The sequence below is a fragment of the Drosophila biarmipes genome, chromosome 2L, assembly GCF_025231255.1.
Source record: "Drosophila biarmipes strain raj3 chromosome 2L, RU_DBia_V1.1, whole genome shotgun sequence".
NCBI classification, from domain to species: Eukaryota; Metazoa; Arthropoda; class Insecta; order Diptera; family Drosophilidae; genus Drosophila; species Drosophila biarmipes.
This window is the reverse complement of record NC_066612.1, coordinates 16421395-16440748: the sequence shown is the minus strand read 5'-3', so window position 1 is coordinate 16440748 and position 19354 is coordinate 16421395. Positions and strand designations below refer to the sequence as shown.

At 43.1% G+C, this 19354-nt stretch overlaps 3 protein-coding genes across 7 annotated transcripts; 2 read left to right on the top strand and 1 right to left on the bottom strand.

The window, feature by feature from the left end:
• Nucleotides 1-83: 83 nt before the first annotated feature.
• LOC108033698 (ring canal kelch protein) lies at nucleotides 84-8544 on the top strand. The gene is made up of 6 exons (XM_017108198.3): nucleotides 84-638; nucleotides 2373-2774; nucleotides 3552-4790; nucleotides 4854-5455; nucleotides 5838-6856; nucleotides 6926-8544. The coding sequence occupies exons 1-6, from the start codon at nucleotides 196-198 to the stop codon at nucleotides 7658-7660; spliced, it is 4440 nt and encodes a 1479-aa protein (XP_016963687.1). The 5' UTR covers nucleotides 84-195; the 3' UTR covers nucleotides 7661-8544.
• Nucleotides 8545-8555: 11 nt separating this feature from the next.
• Nucleotides 8556-19036, bottom strand: LOC108033699 (uncharacterized). Of its 5 annotated transcripts, none has more exons than XM_017108202.2 (8): nucleotides 18947-19036; nucleotides 15187-15743; nucleotides 11788-12160; nucleotides 10687-11090; nucleotides 10490-10611; nucleotides 10243-10358; nucleotides 10052-10169; nucleotides 8556-9996 (listed from the first exon to the last, which is right to left on the bottom strand). In XM_017108202.2, the coding sequence occupies exons 2-8, from the start codon at nucleotides 15491-15493 to the stop codon at nucleotides 9526-9528; spliced, it is 1911 nt and encodes a 636-aa protein (XP_016963691.1). In that variant the 5' UTR covers nucleotides 15494-15743; nucleotides 18947-19036; the 3' UTR covers nucleotides 8556-9525. The 5 variants fall into 5 exon arrangements, with proteins under 5 accessions (XP_016963691.1, XP_016963693.1, XP_016963692.1 ...); XM_017108204.1 differs by having other exon boundaries at nucleotides 18926-19016; XM_017108203.3 differs by having other exon boundaries at nucleotides 18812-18989.
• Nucleotides 13089-14548, top strand: LOC108033700 (uncharacterized). The gene is made up of 3 exons (XM_017108206.3): nucleotides 13089-13420; nucleotides 13604-14213; nucleotides 14345-14548. The coding sequence occupies exons 1-3, from the start codon at nucleotides 13089-13091 to the stop codon at nucleotides 14546-14548; spliced, it is 1146 nt and encodes a 381-aa protein (XP_016963695.1).
• Nucleotides 19037-19354: the final 318 nt, after the last annotated feature.

Sequence of the window (19354 nt, the reverse complement as noted above, 5' to 3'; positions counted from 1 at the left end):
CTGCGCCACCGGAAATATACCAGATGAATACCTAGTATATTACGTCCAGCTGCACTGTTTAGGGGTTAATTGCGGCCAGCCGACGACCGGTCACACTGCTCTGGTCGCGTCAAAAAAGTCGGTGTACAATTTTTCACCACTACGTTTGTTTTTTCTGGCCGAGCACAGCACCTCCGATTCGCGATCCGATTTCGGATGATAGCTCTGAGTGCGCTGCTAACCAAATACACGATCGGTATTATGAGCAACCTAAGCAATGGCAACAACAACCAGCAGCAGCAGCCACAGCAGGGCCAGAACGCACAGCAGCCACAGGCCCAGAATGAGGGGGGAGCGGGGCCGGAGTTTGTGGCGCCCCCGCCCGGACTAGGGGCTGCTGTGGGCGTGGCAGCGATGCAACAGCGACAGCGCCTGCTGCAGCAGCAACAGCAGCAGCAGCACCACCAGAACCCCGCCGCCGAGGGAAGCGGACTGGAGCGGGGCAGCTGCCTCCTGCGGTACGCCAGCCAGAACTCGCTGGACGAGAGCTCCCAGAAGCATGTCCAGCGGCCCAACGGCAAGGAGCGCGGCACGGTGGGCCAGTACAGCAACGATCAGCACACGGCGCGGTCCTTCGACGCCATGAACGAGATGAGAAAGTAAGGATAACCCTAGATCCTGCCTCAGGATCCACCTCGATTCTATCCCCTGACTTCCTATCCCATTAGCATGCTACCTGCGACAGGGTCGTTAAGTCGAAGTTATAAAAAGGTGTATAAGTGGGGAGTTACTCCAGCTGGCGTCAGCCATCTGTTCTGGGTACAGATAAGACCATAGACCCTAAAACGTGAGTAGGGATAGATAGGAAGTAGTTGTAGCTCACTTTAGATACCTGGGTTCTTACCTTATCTACAATTCAAATACCTTCCAATACATCTCAAAAATTGCACTTCATTTCACATCGCTAAATCCTTTAAAAGCAACATTCGCCCACATTTTTGTCAAAAACCGGTACAAGCCATTCTGTTTTGCTTTACTCGTCAGCATTGGTTTTGCATAAACTGGTGAATGATATAATATAATAGACACTTAGTGTTAAGCCAAATCAGAGCTAGCCTTTAACAGAAATTTAGCTTATCAGTGGTCGGATTTGTTTTTCATTGCTTAAAGCATTTATTTGAGTTTTAAAAAAGTTAAAAACGATAACTACTTCATTTAGCTTCGTCAAAAAAGTATTGTCCGATGCTATCGAAACTAATTTCCATATCTCAGCTATTTGAGTATAAATACGCGAACACTGACTTTTTGACCTACCTCAAAGTATACCTACTTTCGGTTGAACAAAATGTATTATATGGCTAGGTTCTATATTTAAACCACCTCCCTTTGTTCCCGAACAAAGGAGGCATAATTAAATCCCTATGTTGGACGGGACAGGTGGGCCGTCTGCCCCTCGAGATCTCAGATTTGGGCCAAGATGCGAAAATATAATCGCTGAAATGTCGGACGATCGTCACTCACATATTTGCGCAGTTCGCTTTGTTTATCTGCCCGCTGCTAATATTTGTGTTTGCACACTATATTTGCCGACGCTCTTGTCGTGGGGGCATTCGCATTAATTATTGTCTAGTTTTTATTATGATGAGTTTACGCCTTCGGGTTTCGCATTGGGCCACGACCTTGAACTTGGCGGGGCCAGAGATATTTCGGTTTCGAGTCTTATTTCGATTCCGCTTCCGCGTCGCCGCTTTTGGCTGTCTGGAAAACTACTGGCGGCGTGGAAACTTTATTGGCAGCTTACATAAAACGAGTTTTTTCAACCCAATCGAAATCGGCGTCAAAAGTGAATGTGGTGTAACGCAAAAAGTAAACGAAGCGTTGTAAGCTGGATACATGTTTGGGATTGTATTTAAACAACGATTTTGGGAAATGAGATACATCTATTTATAGGTTCTAGGAAGACTACTTAGTGTTTGTCGTAAAATTCTAAAAACAACACCCGCAAACAATCTTTTCAGATTTCGCGGACAAAAGGTTTTAATATTTTCAGCAGTCATCAAATTTTACCGCGCGAAACTGAGCAAACAAAGAAAAATAATTACCCGAGTTTATATTTACAAAGCAAAACATTCTTCCGCGAAAAAAATTAAGCACTTCAATTTACAAACATCTTTAGCCTTGAAAATATTTGGCACACTTTTGAAATGTTTATTTGGCAATCAATACTGCCTATTAGGGGAATTTAAGGGGTACATAAGCGAATGGAATTTAGTTTTGTTTGTGATCGAGCGATTCAAAAGTTGTAATTGTTAATGCCCATCGTTAACTTCAAGGAAATTACTCTCTAATAAACTAAAGTCAAACATTGTAAAATAATACTTCTTCTTTTTCAGACAAAAACAGCTCTGTGATGTGATATTAGTGGCCGACGATGTGGAGATCCACGCCCATCGCATGGTCTTGGCCTCCTGCAGTCCGTACTTTTATGCGATGTTTACCAGCTTCGAGGAGTCGCGCCAGGCGAGGATCACCCTGCAAAGCGTCGATGCCAGGGCCTTGGAGTTGCTCATCGATTACGTTTACACTGCCACCGTGGAGGTGAACGAGGATAATGTGCAGGTCCTCCTAACGGCCGCCAATCTGCTCCAGCTTACGGATGTGCGCGATGCCTGCTGCGACTTCCTGCAAACGCAGTTGGATGCCAGCAATTGCTTGGGCATCCGCGAATTCGCCGATCTTCATGCCTGCGTGGAGCTCCTCAATTACGCGGAGACTTACATCGAGCAGCACTTTAAGTAAGTGGCAACAGATTACGATGACGCAGTGGGTACACAAATATGAAATTGTTTCTATTTGCTTGTTAACAGATTGAAACCGATTTGCTATTCAAGTGAATTTGTTAGGAAATCCAATTTATTAAGTTCGCTTGTTTTTCTTTTTATCAGCAATTCGTTTTCTGGAAAATTAACTTTCAATTTATTATTGGCATAACCAGTACTTATATGGATTGAGAAATAATGGCTTGCGTTGAAGAAATAACCATAAACATCCAGTAGATAATAAGGTTTAATAGATTAATTATTCATCGGTTATCAAATAGATATTTTAGTTGATTAAATGACTTAAAGATTATAAGGGTAATAATATGGTATCAAAATTAAGTGCTCTTTGCTCAGACAATAATTATTTTTGCTTATATTATTTTGCATTGCCCATATTAAAATGAAATACTTAAAGTTCAACGTTTTTTGTCAGTCATTCAAACGTACGATCACGTATTGTTGTCTACAGAGCACATATATATATATATTGAGGCAATTCTGTGGTCTGTTATAAGATCACGTTTTAAGTGCTATTTATAAAAATAATAATAAAAAAGATAAAGCCAAAGTTAAGTCAATACCCAATACTACCAATAGCCCAACATTAATTTAATTATAGAGTGACTCAAATGCGAAAGCAAATGTGCAATTATTGAACCGGTTTGCTGACGATAATTGAATTTAGGCTTACTCCACTCCGCTCATTACTTGTGGGCCAGTACTAACTGATTGGCTTTGGTTTACTTACAGCGAGGTGATCCAGTTCGATGAGTTTCTGAACCTCTCGCACGAGCAGGTCATCAGCCTGATAGGCAACGACCGGATTTCGGTTCCAAATGAGGAGCGGGTCTACGAATGCGTCATCGCCTGGCTGCGCTACGATGTCCCGATGCGGGAGCAGTTCACCTCGGTGCTGATGGAGCATGTGCGTTTGCCGTTCCTTTCCAAGGAGTACATCACACAGCGCGTGGACAAGGAGATCCTCCTCGAGGGCAACATCGTATGCAAGAATCTCATTATTGAGGCGTTGACCTACCACCTACTGCCCACTGAAACAAAGTCCGCCAGGACGGTGCCCAGGAAGCCGGTGGGAATGCCAAAAATTCTACTCGTTATCGGCGGACAAGCACCCAAGGCAATACGCTCTGTAGAGTGGTATGATCTGCGAGAGGAGAAGTGGTACCAGGCTGCCGAAATGCCCAACCGAAGATGCCGCTCCGGCCTAAGTGTCCTGGGTGACAAGGTCTATGCCGTCGGAGGCTTCAATGGTTCGTTGCGCGTCCGAACTGTGGATGTCTATGATCCCGCCACGGACCAGTGGGCCAACTGCAGCAACATGGAGGCCAGGCGATCTACCCTAGGAGTAGCTGTCCTTAATGGATGCATTTACGCAGTGGGAGGTTTTGATGGCACAACGGGTTTGTCGAGTGCCGAGATGTATGATCCCAAGACTGACATTTGGCGGTTTATCGCCTCCATGTCGACGCGCCGCAGTTCTGTGGGCGTAGGCGTGGTCCATGGACTTCTTTATGCCGTCGGCGGCTATGATGGCTTCACCCGTCAGTGCTTATCATCAGTGGAGCGCTATAATCCGGATACGGACACCTGGGTAGCTGTGTCAGAGATGAATTCGCGAAGGAGTGGTGCCGGAGTGGGAGTGCTCAACAATATATTGTATGCCGTGGGTGGACATGACGGTCCCCTGGTCAGAAGATCAGTCGAAGCCTACGATTGTGAAACGAACTCTTGGCGATCGGTGGCCGATATGTCCTACTGCCGCCGAAATGCTGGAGTGGTGGCTCACGACGGCCTTCTGTATGTGGTCGGTGGCGATGATGGCACCTCGAACCTCGCTTCCGTGGAGGTCTACTGCCCAGACTCGGACAGCTGGAGGATATTGCCTGCCTTGATGACCATTGGACGCAGCTATGCGGGCGTGTGTATGATCGATAAGCCCATGTGAATGGAAGAGCAGGGTGCATTGGCCCGGTAAGTAATTTGAAAACTTAGTACCCACAGCAAATCGTAATGTTTTGCTTTTCTTAATTCCAGCCAAGCTGCTTCGCTGGCCATCGCACTGCTGGATGATGAGAATAGCCAGGCGGAGGGCACGATGGAGGGCGCCATTGGTGGTGCCATCTACGGCAATCTGGCACCAGTTGGAGGGGCTGCAGCCGTTGCTGCTCCAGCTGCGCCGGCTCAAGCTCCTCAGCCAAATCATCCGCACTACGAGAACATTTATGCGCCCATTGGCCAGCCAAGCAACAACAATAACAACAGTGGCAACAACAGCAATCAAAATGCAGCCGTCGCCAATGCTAATGCCAATGTCAATGCCAATGCCCCTGCAAATGCCGAGGAAATTCAACAGCAGCAACCACCAGCGCCAACTGAAGCCAATGCCAACAACAATCCGCAACCACCAACGGCCCCAGCTCCAGCACCACCACCACAACAACAACAGCAATCACAGCCTCAACAACAACAGCAACCTCAACGCATACTGCCCATGAATAACTATAGAAATGATTTATATGATCGATCTGCCTCCGGAGGAATCCTTGGATCCAGTAGCTCTGCCGCTTACGATGTTCCGAGAGCCGTGAGATCTGGCCTCGGATACAGACGTAACTTTCGAATAGACATGCAGAATGGTGAGAATCAAATCTTATGTTGAGCAGAAGGCGATTTGAATGGGTTGATTAATTAAAGTTATATTCGGATTAACCAGCTTGAGCTATAAAACTTTGCCTGCATTAGTTTGCCTTGCTTTCCGCAAAGTTTATAGGCAAACTTAGTTTTAACATTTATTACGAAGCTGCGAAAAAAGAAGCAAAACAAACATTAGTAAACGAACAAATGCGAAATATTTGCTAGCATTGACAAATGAAGATCAAATCAATTATTACTTTTAACCAGTTAGATCGGTTCAAATTTGAGACAACGCATAAACTCGATTAATTTTAAGTTGTTTTTTTGTAGTTTTGATCATAATCACCAGCAACACTTACTAACCTTTATATTTTCTTACCCCAGGAAATCGCTGCGGAAGTGGCCTTCGCTGCAGTCCTCTTTATACAAACAGTCGCTCCAACTGTCAACGCCAGCGTAGCTTTGACGATACAGAGTCAACGGATGGCTACAATCTTCCTTATGCGGGAGCGGGAACAATGCGTTACGAGAATATCTATGAGCAGATCAGGGATGAGCCGCTTTACCGTACATCCGCTGCCAACCGAGTGCCGCTCTATACACGTCTCGATGTTTTGGGTCATGGAATCGGCAGAATCGAAAGGCACCTTAGCTCGTCCTGCGGCAACATCGATCACTACAATCTGGGAGGACACTATGCCGTACTGGGGCACTCGCACTTTGGGACAGTGGGACACATTCGATTGAATGCCAATGGATCGGGTGGAGCAGCAGCTGGCGGAGCAGGGAGTGGCACCTGCAATGTACCAAATTGTCAGGGTTATATGACAGCTGCTGGTTCAGCTGTTCCCGTGGAGTACGCGAATGTTAAGGTCCCCGTGAAAAACAGTGCTTCCAGTTTTTTCAGCTGCCTGCATGGCGAAAATTCGCAGAGTATGACTAATATTTACAAGACGTCTGGAGCAGCAGCAGCTGCCATGGCTGCTCATAATTCCCCATTAACGCCAAATGTATCTATGGAGCGAGCTGCACGCTCTGCTTCTGCTGGAGCAGCAACAGCGGTTGAGGACCACTCTCCGTCAGATAATATTCCAAGCTCATCAAATAGCATTACCAATCGGACCACGGGCGCCATCCCGAAGGTAAAAGCGGCCAGCAAGGCACCCAAAGAGACTGGAGGATCCTCCACAGCTGCATCGCCGATTTTAGACAAAAATACATCTACTGGCCTGGGAAAAAGTGGAACTTTGGCCAAGAAAACGTCTTCAGCAGCGGCACGTTCAAGTGCTTCCGCAGATGCTAATGGAAATGGGACTTTGAATCGTATCTCAAAGTCCAGTTTGCAATGGCTACTAGTTAACAAATGGCTGCCGCTGTGGATAGGCCAAGGACCCGATTGCAAGGTATTTATTAACACTAACAATATGTTAATTTTGTACTTAACAGATTCTCACTATTTATATTTACATCAGGTGATCGACTTCAATTTCATGTTTTCCCGTGACTGCGTCAGTTGCGACACCGCTTCCGTGGCGACTCAGATGTCAAATCCGTACGGCACTCCCCGTTTGAGTGGTCTTCCCCAGGATATGGTTCGGTTTCAGAGTTCCTGCGCGGGAGCTTGTGCGGCAGCCGGATCAGCTTCTACCGTACGAAGGGACACCAATGCATCAGCACGCCCTTTGCACAGCACTTTAAGTCGCCTGAGGAACGGAGCCGAGAAAAGGAACCCCAATAGATTGGCTGGAAACTATCAATATGAGGATCCTTCGTATGAGAATGTTCATGTTCAGTGGCAAAATGGTTTTGAGTTCGGAAGATCACGTGACTACGATCCGAATCCTACCTACAATCAGCAGCGTCCTATGTTACAAAGGGCCAGATCGGAAAGCCCTACGTTTAGCAATCAGCAGAGGCGTCTTCAGCGCCTATCAGCCCAGGCCCAACAGCAAGCGCAGCCGGCAATGCCTTCAGGATCGCCGGATCCCTACAAGAACTACAAGCTTAATGCTGATAACAACAGCTTCAAGCCGAAGCCCACGGCTGCCGAGGAGCTGGAGGGAGCTGTTGGTGGAGCAATAGCTGAGGTAGCTACTCCGGAAGTGGATATCGAAATCGTAGATCCTGTGAACTGCAGTGATAATGAGACTGAGACAACCAGCAGTCAAAACAACCCTTCAGGCACTACCAATGAGCACAATGATTAGAAGTTGATAGAAATATTTCTGGCAGAGCAGCGCTGTGTTTAGTATTTCATTTTTGCAGGTAAACTTCTCTAGAGACCTCAACATTTTGTAAGAATTGTACGATTTTAAATGGAATATAAGCTGGCTTTTATATTTTTCATAAATTTAATAGTGATACCAGTAAATAGTATGCAAGTTAGTTTTTAATTGAGTGTTAATTGAAATTCTTTATGTGCAAGTAATTTTTAATAAGATTTAGTCTTTGGGGACTCTAAAATTAAACCTAGAGAAGTTTATCTGTATTGAGTTTCTAATAACAACGCTACTCTTTAAAATTAGATCTCACTAAACAACAAGAGCAAAAAAATCGACCAAAACCAATTCGAGCAAATTAAAAAATTTTAACAATAAAAGAAATCAGCATTGTAGAATTTGATATTACTATAGAATCGTGCGACTTTGTGTAACCAGCCAAAGCTCAAGATCGAATATTATGTTGCGTACTGTAGTTGTAGTTGAATTTTTGTGTCATGTCAAGTTATAGTAAACCTAAGAGCCATATCATATCACTTTTCAGAACCATAAGCAATATGCATTTGATATGATAGTTTCGTTTTTCACTGCCTACTCTTGTTTCCAGTACACATTGGCATTTGTCACTTGCACTTGCTTTGTTTGAGTACGTTAAGTTATGGCTTTAAATCGAAACAATAATATTTAGCAAACAATTGTACAAGCTCTCCGTTAAAAACCTATTGTTTAAGTCCATTAGAGTTACAGGTATTATTTACATGCATATATATACAAGCGCATATACAATACTCCAAATCGGTACATTATATAATCATACTTACATGTGTATTAAGTTTAACTAATTCATAATAAAACAGTTCAACGAATCGAAATTCGCCGTGAGTTGTTTGGAAGATTTTTGTTTTTATTTTAACAAACTATTATAAAATTGGATGCTTCGTTCTCATTGCTTTTTGTTCATATACACAGATACATTAAATATCAATACCGTTAAATTAAAAAATACAATATCTGTTCGTAATATACTCGTATTTATAGAGATATCTGCCTCGCTCCCGTCCTCCGCCAATGCCCTCCAGGGAATTTTCTCCGAGTGAACTTCGAACGCTCGGGGTTCGATTCGCCGATTTAGCCGATATGTTTCGCTATGCTCCCTCACATGGATAGACTCAAAAAAGCATAAACACTGATGAGCGCTAATTGAATTTGCATAGTATACGTATATGTTTATATTTTCTTGAAATTTTGCTTCTAATTCGAATATTACGGGAATGCTTTACTCATTACTCGTTACACGTTACTCGTTACTCTTTGAATATTTGTAGTAATTTGTTTGGCTGCAACTTCTCGCTATGTCTACAAGCTTTGTCTAAATCGCTGATAATTTCTTTAGGATTAGGTTTTATATATTTGCTGCTGTCGCTGCTGCTGCTCTGGATGTAGATTTTGTAGTATACTTCGTTTCACCGCCTCGTTCAATGCTAAACTTAAAATATACACGAAGAACTAAGAACTAAACTAGAGAAATGCTTTAAAAAATTAGCCCAGAACTATACAAAAACGCTTTAAGCGCCTCGCCTCCCGTTTTCAAACCTTGCTCTAACTCAGATCAATTGCAAAAAAAGTTCACATCGCTGCTTAAGTGCCAAAATAAAATAAGCGACAAAAATAAATTGGAAAGGTTCGGAAAGACTGATTAATATGCAAAAGAAAATGGATTAAACTCTATAAAAACAAACACAGAAGAGGGGATACTCTAAAACAATTGCAAATAGGTGCCGCCTATGTTATTTTCGCATTTACATTCGCGATATTTACTCTGACATGAACCCTGCCTTCAAGATCCGCACTCTCTATTTGGGCAACTCGTAGATCTGGACGGGCAGCGCCTTGGGCGTGATAATCTCATCCTCGAAGTCCTCGTCGTCCCCGTGGATGGCGTAGTCCCCTCCATGGTGCTCCCCCTCGAACTCATTGGGCACGATCTCCACGTCGCTGGGCCGCGAGGTGCTCCTTGATCCTCCGCCAGAGTCGCTGCCGTGCCGATTGGATCTCGTCTTGGTCGACTTGGTCACAAAGTCGCGCAGCATGTGCGAGTACAGGATGTCGTCCAGGTAGTACATGGTGCCCAGGTTGTACACGAACACCTCGCTCTCCGTAATCTGTGCGTTGTTAACGCTGGTGTAGTTGCTGCCCGGGTTCCGAGTGATCTTTATGTGGCCACCGCCGATCGTCTCAAAAACCTCATTGTCGCGCAGATCACGGTTGTACAGGCGGCCCTTGACGAAGTGGTTCAGCAGCATTTTCACGCCGCGTTGTGAGGCCTAACGTATAGGTCTTTTTATGTACTTTATTTTTATAAATATATGTAAGACTCACCATGACCTCATCTGACAGCTTGTCGAATCCTAGCTTTTCAAATGCCCGATCCTCTGGCACAAAGAACGTGTAGTTTGCTCCGGAAATGTGGGGAGCAACCTCAGCACTGTTCAGGTATCTTTGGTAGGGGGTAACATTTTTATTTAATACTCAAACACCATTTTTGTAACTTTAAAATATGAAATACTAACCTGGTAATCTGAGTAAATCGTGGATCTCTCTCCAGAGCCAAGAACGAATGGGACAGGAACTGTGCTCCGAACCAGGGGAACGCCAGCAATGGAGGAGTCTCCTTGTCCTTGTGCATCTACGGTGTTATTTTATTAAAAGAATTTATATAAATAAAATCCTTTAAGTATGTTGATTTTATAAAGATAAATTGATATTAACTTGGAGTATTCCATTATTCAATACATAACATAACCCTAATCAGCTTACCTGATGCAACTTGGAGACCACCGCTTCGGTGACGAAGAGCACCTCGGAGATAATGAACACCTGGTTGCCGTTGGAGAGGTTGTAGTCGGACATGATGCTCACATTGTTCACCGTGGGGGTGGCTATCGAGGAAGGGAAACGCCACAGACCGTTGTCATAAATTCAATTTGGGAATGTAATTTATGGGAGCCACTTACGTTGGCCGTGGAAGACGACATCCTCGCCACCCATGGTGGTCACGACGACTTCGTCCATGTTCCGGACGTCGGCCAGCCGCAGGGGTCGCTGCATGGGCAGGAAGTGGTTCCTAAGCACCGACTCGGTGAATTCGGGCACGGAGAACGGGTAGAACCCCCAGTCGATGGGATGCCAGCGCTGGAAGGCGTTGTCTGAGGGAATCAGCACCGTATACGCGTTGTCGTCCATAATCCGGGTCAGATTGCTCTTGGAGAGGAAGTGCTGGAACACCTTGGTGCCCGTCTTCATGTTGGCCAAAAAGGACATCAGCGGGCTGGCCTTCGACTCCTTGACAACGGGCTCCACCTTTGCATGTGCGTTCGTAATGTTCGGCTGCTCCAACGGTTGGGGGTCGTTATAGCGGCTGCATAGTGCACAGAAAGAATATTATTATCAAATTTCACATTATATTATTATATCTCATATTTTTACATTGCTGAAAGGGTAAATTTGTGACCGCTTCTGCAACTCATTCTGCAATGCGATATGTTGGGATTAAGTCTTTAAGTGAACAGCTCATCGACTAATTTGTTTTTCTGTGTGAAACGAAATGAATATGCAGTGGGTCATTATGAGGATGTGGTGGTTCTAGGTCCACAGATTGAGATTGAGTTTCGCTCGGAGGCCTTGGTCAGAGTTGCGGAAGAGGAAAGTTGGAGAGTGTGTGTGCGAAAAGTTGGTCTAGCAAAAACTTTGCTTGCCGCCTGATAAATTTCGCATGAGTGCATTTTGACCGCAAACAAACTAGGACTAGGAACTTAGCAGAAGCCCTGTACAGTGGGTTTCGATGCAGGAATACAGTATACCTTTTAATAGTATTGAAAATTAAAATTAACGTGGTTACATCTTACAGATGTAAAGTTTAAAAAAATAGAAGGTTTAAATGTAATACTTTCATCCGAAATATAGGAACAGGTAGAAGCAATCATGCCCATGGAAGCAAACAAAAATATTAAACAAATTGAACTTAAGCAAACGTGAGCTTTATTTCACCCAATAACAGCATTTATGGCATCGTTTGGGCCCACTGTGTGGGAATGGTCGGCGGTGGCCTTACTCACTTGTTCGTTTCCTGGATATTTCGCTTGGAGTAGGGCGACTTCCTATCGCCCAAATAACCATCAATTGCAATGGCCATCAGGTTCTCATTGATACTCAGCTTGTGGAGTATTTGCTGGCCATTGAGTAGCCAAACATTGTTGTGGGATTTTTCCAATTTACGGAAAACGATTTTGTGTCCGTTCCCATTTCCGAAGGACTCCTCCTCCTCCTTGCTGTTCGCATTCGCATTCGCATTCCCATTGCCATTGGACACGGCGCTGTAGCTGTCGAAGATTTTCCCGGGCACCACGTGCTCCAACATGAACTCCTTCAGCCGCGGCTTCTCAATGCTCCGCACATCGATTTTGGGCACAATCAGGGTGTACGGCAGGTCTGCCGGAATACACATGTCCGCCGGAGTCGCGCGAGCATGCAAAGGAGACGGAGAACCAGTTACCACGGGAATTGCTCACTTAAAAATGTAAACTGTTTTCGTTTCATTTAAGGCCAAGTGCTGCGCACAGCGCACCTGAATCCCCAACCTGTCCGCATGCTAATCAAGTAATTAACTTGGGTCCCGCCGAGGGGTACATCTTTTTTTGAGGGCGTGTAGTCTGCTGAAATTCGTGGCTTTAATTAACTCGTATTATTATGGCACACGCGTCTTGGATTCTTACTTCGGGAGGTGTGTCAGAAGCTATTTTCAATGATTCCTAATTACTCTGTGGCTTGTTCATATGCTGAGAAGTTAGTACTCAGTTATAAATAATAATAATTATTTTATTGGAATTTTAATTTCGCATTTGGAAATGGAAAGATCTGTTATAAACGATTTTTCTGGCTATTAACTATTTATTTTTATGTTATATATTGTATAATTTTTATCAAATAAAATGCATCGATAAAATGCTCTTAAAGACGTGTATATTACGTAAACGCTGCTGTAGAAATGTTCTTCTTCTTTGATAGTCCTTATAATATATAAACGATCTTTTCTGAATTTTAATTATTTTTATTGTGTTATGGCACAACGGGGACTTTGCGTTAGGAATAACATATTTTTTAATTAACAATCTTTAAATATTTAAATAAATGTCCCAGACTTTCTCTGAAAACAAACTGTACCTCATGTTTTGGATTGCCTTCTTGCCCGCTTGGTTTCCATATCCCCATCCAACCGTAATGGGTAAATTGGCTATTTTTTGTTTATGATCAACATTTGGACAGCTGAACGAAGTCATTTGTCAACGTCACACATTTCCATTTCCCCATTTTCAGAGTTTTCTGACTGTCTCTAGCTGATTCGGGGGTCAGTTGCGCCATGTCCTGTCTAACGAGCGTTCTGCAGCTGCTGCAAGTGCTGACAACGCTTTCGGGTTGCAACATCTACAGATATGTCGAAGGCAGGCGGGTGTTCATGGTGAACCAAAAGATTGATTTTCTGGTGACGGCGATGCACAGATTTTGGCTGCGACCCTGGCTGCTGTTGATATTTCTGATGCACATAATCTACTGGGGCGTTGAGTTCCTCCACGGACTAACGGACCCCACTCCCGGCAGCGAAAGACCCCTGCATCTTATCTACAGAATGGGGCTGACCGTCGCCACGAATCAGAATATTTTCATCAGCATGGGGTTGGCCTATCATTACAGGTACACTGATGTATCTTATTTCAGATTGAAAACATTTCTGAAGGTGCTTAAGACACTGAACAAAGATAAGAACTGAAATAATCTGTTTTGTTGCATACTTTTTGGTACCTTTATGAATTATTTCAAACCTCTCGTGTTTACCCCATATTCTAACTCATATTTTTTGGACCAACCTAAACTTAGGTATCATCGGAATCTGATGCCTAAGGTGCTTAACGGACTCGTGGGCATATATCATAGCTACGAAAGAATCTGTGGTCGGGCTCCGCGTATAAACTGGTGGCTTTTTGGCATCGAAGCTTACAGATCTGTGGTCGCTTCGTTGGCGGCTCTCAACGCGACTTCCTCTGTGCTGGTTCCTGGCTTGGGACCAAATCTAGACATGTTTTTAACAGCATCTGGAGTACTATTCGTATGCATTCAGCCTCTTTTTCTATCCCTTGCTGCCTACTTGGGCATCTTGATCATACATGCCTGCTATGACATTCAGAAGCGTTCACAGCGAAGAAAAGCATTCCAACTTTACGATTTTTACAGAAAACTCATTAAGCTTAGGCTCAACTTTGACCTGTTGGCCAGGTCCTTTGTGTGGACGGCCCTGTTGGAGAGTTTATTGCTCTTCATATCGAGCTTTCATCTGATCCTATATGATGAGCAATCAGTCCACCACCTTGTAAAGTCTCTGCTAACCATCTTCATATTTCCAACAGCCCTTCTCCATATTAATGTGGGCATCAGCTCCACCGAACAAAAATTTGGAAAATTTGAAGCCAACTTCAGGCCGCAAAGGCGGGTAAGTATATTATGAAAACTCTTCCAAACAAGTTTTCTTATAGAAAATTATATTGATTAAGATTGATTGATTATGAAGCCTGTAAAAGTTCTTTTAACATTTCAGTTCTACAATGTTTCTAACTATTTCAGACACAATTGCTTTGGCATTTCAGACACATTATGAAAGCAACAGTTGATAAAGGTGACTTTAACGTTTTTCAACTGGATCGGGGACTTATTTTGGAAATTGTAAGACTTGGATGGGTTTTCTCCATGTTTACTAATAGTTTGATGCTCAATAGCACCGCCAGGATTAAACACTTTGAGGCTGTTAATTATAAAAAATTATTGTAGTTTGTGGAATTTTTTGTTTGATTTTTATATTTGTTACATTTGATAATAACTTAGCAATTAAAAATATTCGTCGTAAGGATTTTTATACACATTTTGTAAATTTGTGTATTATTTATTAAAAAGTTATCAGAACTCATAGCGAATATTTGATTAGATTTTTATATTTCATACTTGATCCATTTTATACATTTGATTAGAACTTTGAAAGCAATTAATAAGGTTGCTCTTATGGGCTTTGATACTCATTTTGTATATTTTTAAATTATTTATAAATAATTTGTCAGAACTCTAAGCTTAGATTTTATAAGATTTTTTGTGATGATTACTTTTTAAGCAATTATTAATATGCTCCTAAGAATTTGTATACCAGTTTTGAATATATTTGTATTATTTATAAATAAATTGTCAGAACTCAAAGCAAAGATTTGATAAGAGTGTCATATTTTATACTTGCTACATATGATAAGAATATTATATTATGCCATTGTAAATGTAGCTTTTAAGAACTTTTGATACTCATTTTGTAAATTTCTCTTTTGCAGCTCATAAATAAAACGTCAGACCTCAAAGCAAAAGTTTGTGGTCTTCCTTAAGTGCACCCATATATTTGCCCCATTTGTTTTCCGCGAACCACTCACCTGATCTTGGCTTGTAGCCGTACAACTCGAGGACGGGGAAGCCATCGTCGATGAACCGGTAGACCTGCTGCCACTTTTCGTCTTCCTGGTTAACGCGCTTCAGGACGGCCAAATCGGGGAGCACTTTGGCCTCAATCAGCTTGGCATTCTTCAGGCTGGCATCGATTCCGGTTGTCATCGACGATGTGGTTGCTGCTGCTGACGCTGCTGTTGCTGCTGCATCTGCCACGGCAGCAACATCGGCAATCTGCAGCAGCGACAGCAACACGAGTGTTGCCACCGGCACTTGCAACATTTTGCGCGACATTCAAGATTCCTTTTCTGTTTTACTACGTTTTACTTGTAGTTCTCTGCTCTTGTTCGTTAGCAAACTGTGAAATTATTTTTAATTGCTAGCACTTTTGGAGAGTTTTCGTTTTCGTTTGTTGTTAGTTACTTTGAGTTGTTGCCACTTGTTCCACAGTCTTTGATGGTTTTACGGTACCACGAGTTTATTCATTTTTTGTTGTTTGCTAACTTGTTTTCGGTCGCGGGAAGCTTTACATAATTGTCAAGTGCTGGAAGAAGAAGGGGTGCTTTTGATTAGTTTGCAAACTTTTAAGCCCATTGAAATTCCAGGCGTCGCCTATGCGACTTAATGCGGGTATTCAAGTGTTTTGTATGCAAATCGCGTCGCGTTTTTCGCCCCTCTATAAATACGAATATCTATGCGGCTATAAATATATGTATGAAATAAGAATAGTTTGCCTGAGTCCATCACGGCGCGATTTGCATTCGGTGATTGCGAGTGCAGTCTGGGGAAAACCCGAAAAGGGCGGCACTTCGGCGATGAGATGCCAGCCAGATGGGTATCAGGAATTGTTGAATTTGCACACTGCCAGTCGTGAGGGGCCCTCTCAATTTTATTTTCATTTTGCATATGAATCGTGGCCGTATAATAAACCATAATGTGCGACAATTTGTTTATTTGCTGACCTCTGCGCTCAAATCTGATCGCATACAAGGCTGTTCCCTCAGCGGCATGGGCACTCACAAACACGACGTGAAGAAAGTAAATTAATTTCAATTAAAGTTGACAAAACTAGACGGCAAACTACGGCGTAAATAGGCCCAGGGAAGAACTGCGACAAACACAAATCAGATCGAGTAGGGGAAAAACTCCCAATCAAAATCAATTTTCCCCGGAATCCGGAAGTTTTGATTGAATGCCAAAACTTTTAAATGTGAGTTGTTTCTGAATGAACGCTGTTTTTTGCTCTAGCCCAGCTCCTTTGGCGCGCATTTGCGAACTGAACCGCACCGATTCCCGATTCAAACTATACTGTAAGCCCCTGGGGTGGTCAAGTCGGCCGACTGGAAGACCGGAGCAGAAGCCTGAGACAACAGGCAAGGCGGGCGAGCAGCGGTGGAAAACGGGCTCAACGGATGCCCGGTGGGAAATGGGATGCCGGTGCCTCAGTCGCCTTTTCAGGCCCAGAGGAAACCAGTTTGGCCCAAATCGGTCTGCAAACTATAAAGGATACAAACTATTTATAACGTTATAAAGCGCTCGACATGCTTGCCAGAAAGATACATTTTTAACTACCTATATCTGAAAGATATTCAGGAGGCTTAGGTTTAAAAACTAGAATCTTGTTCTTCTTATTGAAATCGGTAGCTAGGGAGACATTATTTTTTATTATATTTTTATTTAACCCAAAGAAAATAGTATGCAAATTTTGAGGTATCGATCCAACGCAAAGTTTTCCCAGGCCGGACCGATGAAAACAATTTTCTTCTTATTTAAGTTCCCTGTGCATTTGCCACCGGGCATTATCACTTATCACAAACGCTCATTATTCATGATTATGCTTTGGCTTTTGTGCAAAATTGTGCAACTACCGCCGCAGTCCCGGCTCACATGGACTGCTGGCTGTCTGGCCTGTCAGAGGTTCCCCATTACTGCGGAACTCGTCTCCGTTCCCAGTTCTGAAAAGCCAATACCATTCCCTTTTCCTCTTCCACAGAGAATAAAGAAATAGCTTATAATCTTTTTGGAATTAAAATATTTTTAAATGTATCCAAAGGCACATTAATACTGGTATTCAAAAATCCTAACTCCTAATATCGTTGCATACTTTTTGGAGTTAAACCTGTGATAATTTAGGGTCAAACCAAAAAGCCTGCTGAAGAAGAACAGGCAGAAAGTATAGTGCTAGATATTTCCCCATTTTTTCCAGTGTGGTCTCCCGTCTGGCGACTGGCAGCAATTGCTGTGATTGTGCTGACGAGGTTTTGTGGCCGAGCTTCAGCAGCAGCCGACTGACTGCTGCACTATATAAATGTTGTCTTGCCCTGTTACAACTTTGTATTTTGGGCTTCTTTTCGAACCGCTTTGTGAGTGCGAGTGCTTGTGTGGTTTTTAATGAGAGTCTCGTGCAGGTCTTTTCCATTGTTGGAAACCGACTCCTCCGGTCGCCCATATTGTAATTGATATTATTGTCAACCGGAGGGTTTATTTATACTTTAAGTCGGCTTTTAATAAGCAGAATTTAAATTGCATTTCGTATGCCAAGGGAGCAGCCGGCTTTATCTTCATTAAAACTCAGCTCAACCGCTTTTTGGCCTGCTGTTATGAATATTCGTTTCTTAATGATTATGAAAAAGTAAGAGCAAGTTTCAGAGAAATTGATTTGGTATAACAATAACCTAAGAACTCTATAATTTCACATCCAATGATTACTGAAAAAGTTAAAAGGTTTCTAGAGCACTTAAAACCGCAATGACAAACTCTTTAATTTAATCGGCACAATCGGTTCGAGGAAATGCATCGACAATTACATTAAATGTCGAACATTTCCCAGTGCTCAACTGCCGGACTGAACTTTCAATCAAATTGGATGGACTATTAAAAAAAGTACCCACTTAAAGGTGAACTTAATCGACTTGTAATAGGCATCTTTGAGATAGTTTCCGGGTACTCTCTTCGACGTACACCCGAACTTTCCTTGGCTCGCATTTTAATTACTTTTCCACGTAAAGCTTGCCAACTTGGCTCGTCCTTTTTTGCACGTTACATTCTCGTATGATTAAAAAATTCTTGGAAAACAATTTTCATAGTTTTCAACCGGAGAAAAGCCGGTAAATCTAGCCAGGCACGCACACACTTGTTATGGGGGGAAACGGAAATGGAAATGGGAAGGACAAAGGCAGTGGGGTGGGCGAACCCCAGTGCCGAATTTGTGTATCCGAAAACGGGAGGTCGTGGATAGTGGTCTGAAGTAGTGATAGTGACAGTGATAGTAGTAGTACTACGGCACTACTACACAATACTACAGTGACCAAGAGCAACAAAACAGCAGCAGCAGCAGCGGCAGCAGCGGCAGCAGCAGGAACAGCAGCAGCCACAATAAACAGTGCCGCAGAGTCCAGAGTGCAAACCAATTGAAATTAATTTGCATAATATAAATCTGGACATTCAGCAATAGAATGGAACCGAATCCACTCTTGTCCGCCGCCCACTTTCCCCTCGATGCACAGGGCACTAATTCTGGGATTATTCACAGTTTATTGCACTTAGTTTTCTTGCACAAAAGTTCTTGCTCCCCGTCAGGTTTCCGTCACTTTTCCGCAGTTTTCCTCGTACCACGGCTTATTTTCTCTGTTTTTCTTTTCACATTTTCATTTAGCACTTCGGTTTAATTGGATTGTTTTCGGTTTAAGGAGGCTTGATAATTTTTCATTGCAGTTTTTGACTGACACTGGTTCCACTGGACATTACTTTTCCGCTCTACGCAGCTCGCGCGTTGCTCTTTTGGCAAGTGTTCCGTCTGTTGTGCCGGAAAATTGACGACAAATTGAGAGCTTTCGCTTTGGTTGCGTCGCTGTAGGTGCTTTTCGGGCTCCTTGGTTATGGGCCAGGGTTGCCAGGTTTCGTATACTTTTTCAGTTTGAATTTAACTGTGAAAAAGTATTTAATTTTCTGGAAAAAATGTATAAAAATGATGTAAAATTTGCTTTTAAAATAGCATTGCTTATTTTATATCTCACATTTAGTAGCGGAAAAAAGATTGATGAACACGCTAGCCAAGACCAAGTGTTATGAATAAGTTTTTCCGGCATAAGCTTAAAAAGTAATGGTTTGAAAATAAAGCTTACTTTTGCAGTTGAGACACAAACCCAGTAAAAT

What these genes read in the sequence shown, in the direction of transcription:
- LOC108033699 (XM_017108202.2), bottom strand. Translation starts at nt 15,493, where the DNA reads ATGTCGCGCAAAATGTTGCAAGTGCCGGTGGCAACACTCGTGTTGCTG. An exon ending in CGGCTACAAGCCAAGATCAG is followed by an intron (nt 12,161 to 15,186) that starts GTGAGTGGTTCG and finishes GTATTCCGGCAG; the next exon opens with ACCTGCCGTACACCCTGATT. An exon ending in AGCTGTCAGATGAGGTCATG is followed by an intron (nt 9,997 to 10,051) that starts GTGAGTCTTACA and finishes CCTATACGTTAG; the next exon opens with GCCTCACAACGCGGCGTGAA.
- LOC108033700 (XM_017108206.3), top strand. Translation starts at nt 13,089, where the DNA reads ATGTCCTGTCTAACGAGCGTTCTGCAGCTGCTGCAAGTGCTGACAACG. An exon ending in GGGTTGGCCTATCATTACAG is followed by an intron (nt 13,421 to 13,603) that starts GTACACTGATGT and finishes ACCTAAACTTAG; the next exon opens with GTATCATCGGAATCTGATGC. An exon ending in ACTTCAGGCCGCAAAGGCGG is followed by an intron (nt 14,214 to 14,344) that starts GTAAGTATATTA and finishes TAACTATTTCAG; the next exon opens with ACACAATTGCTTTGGCATTT.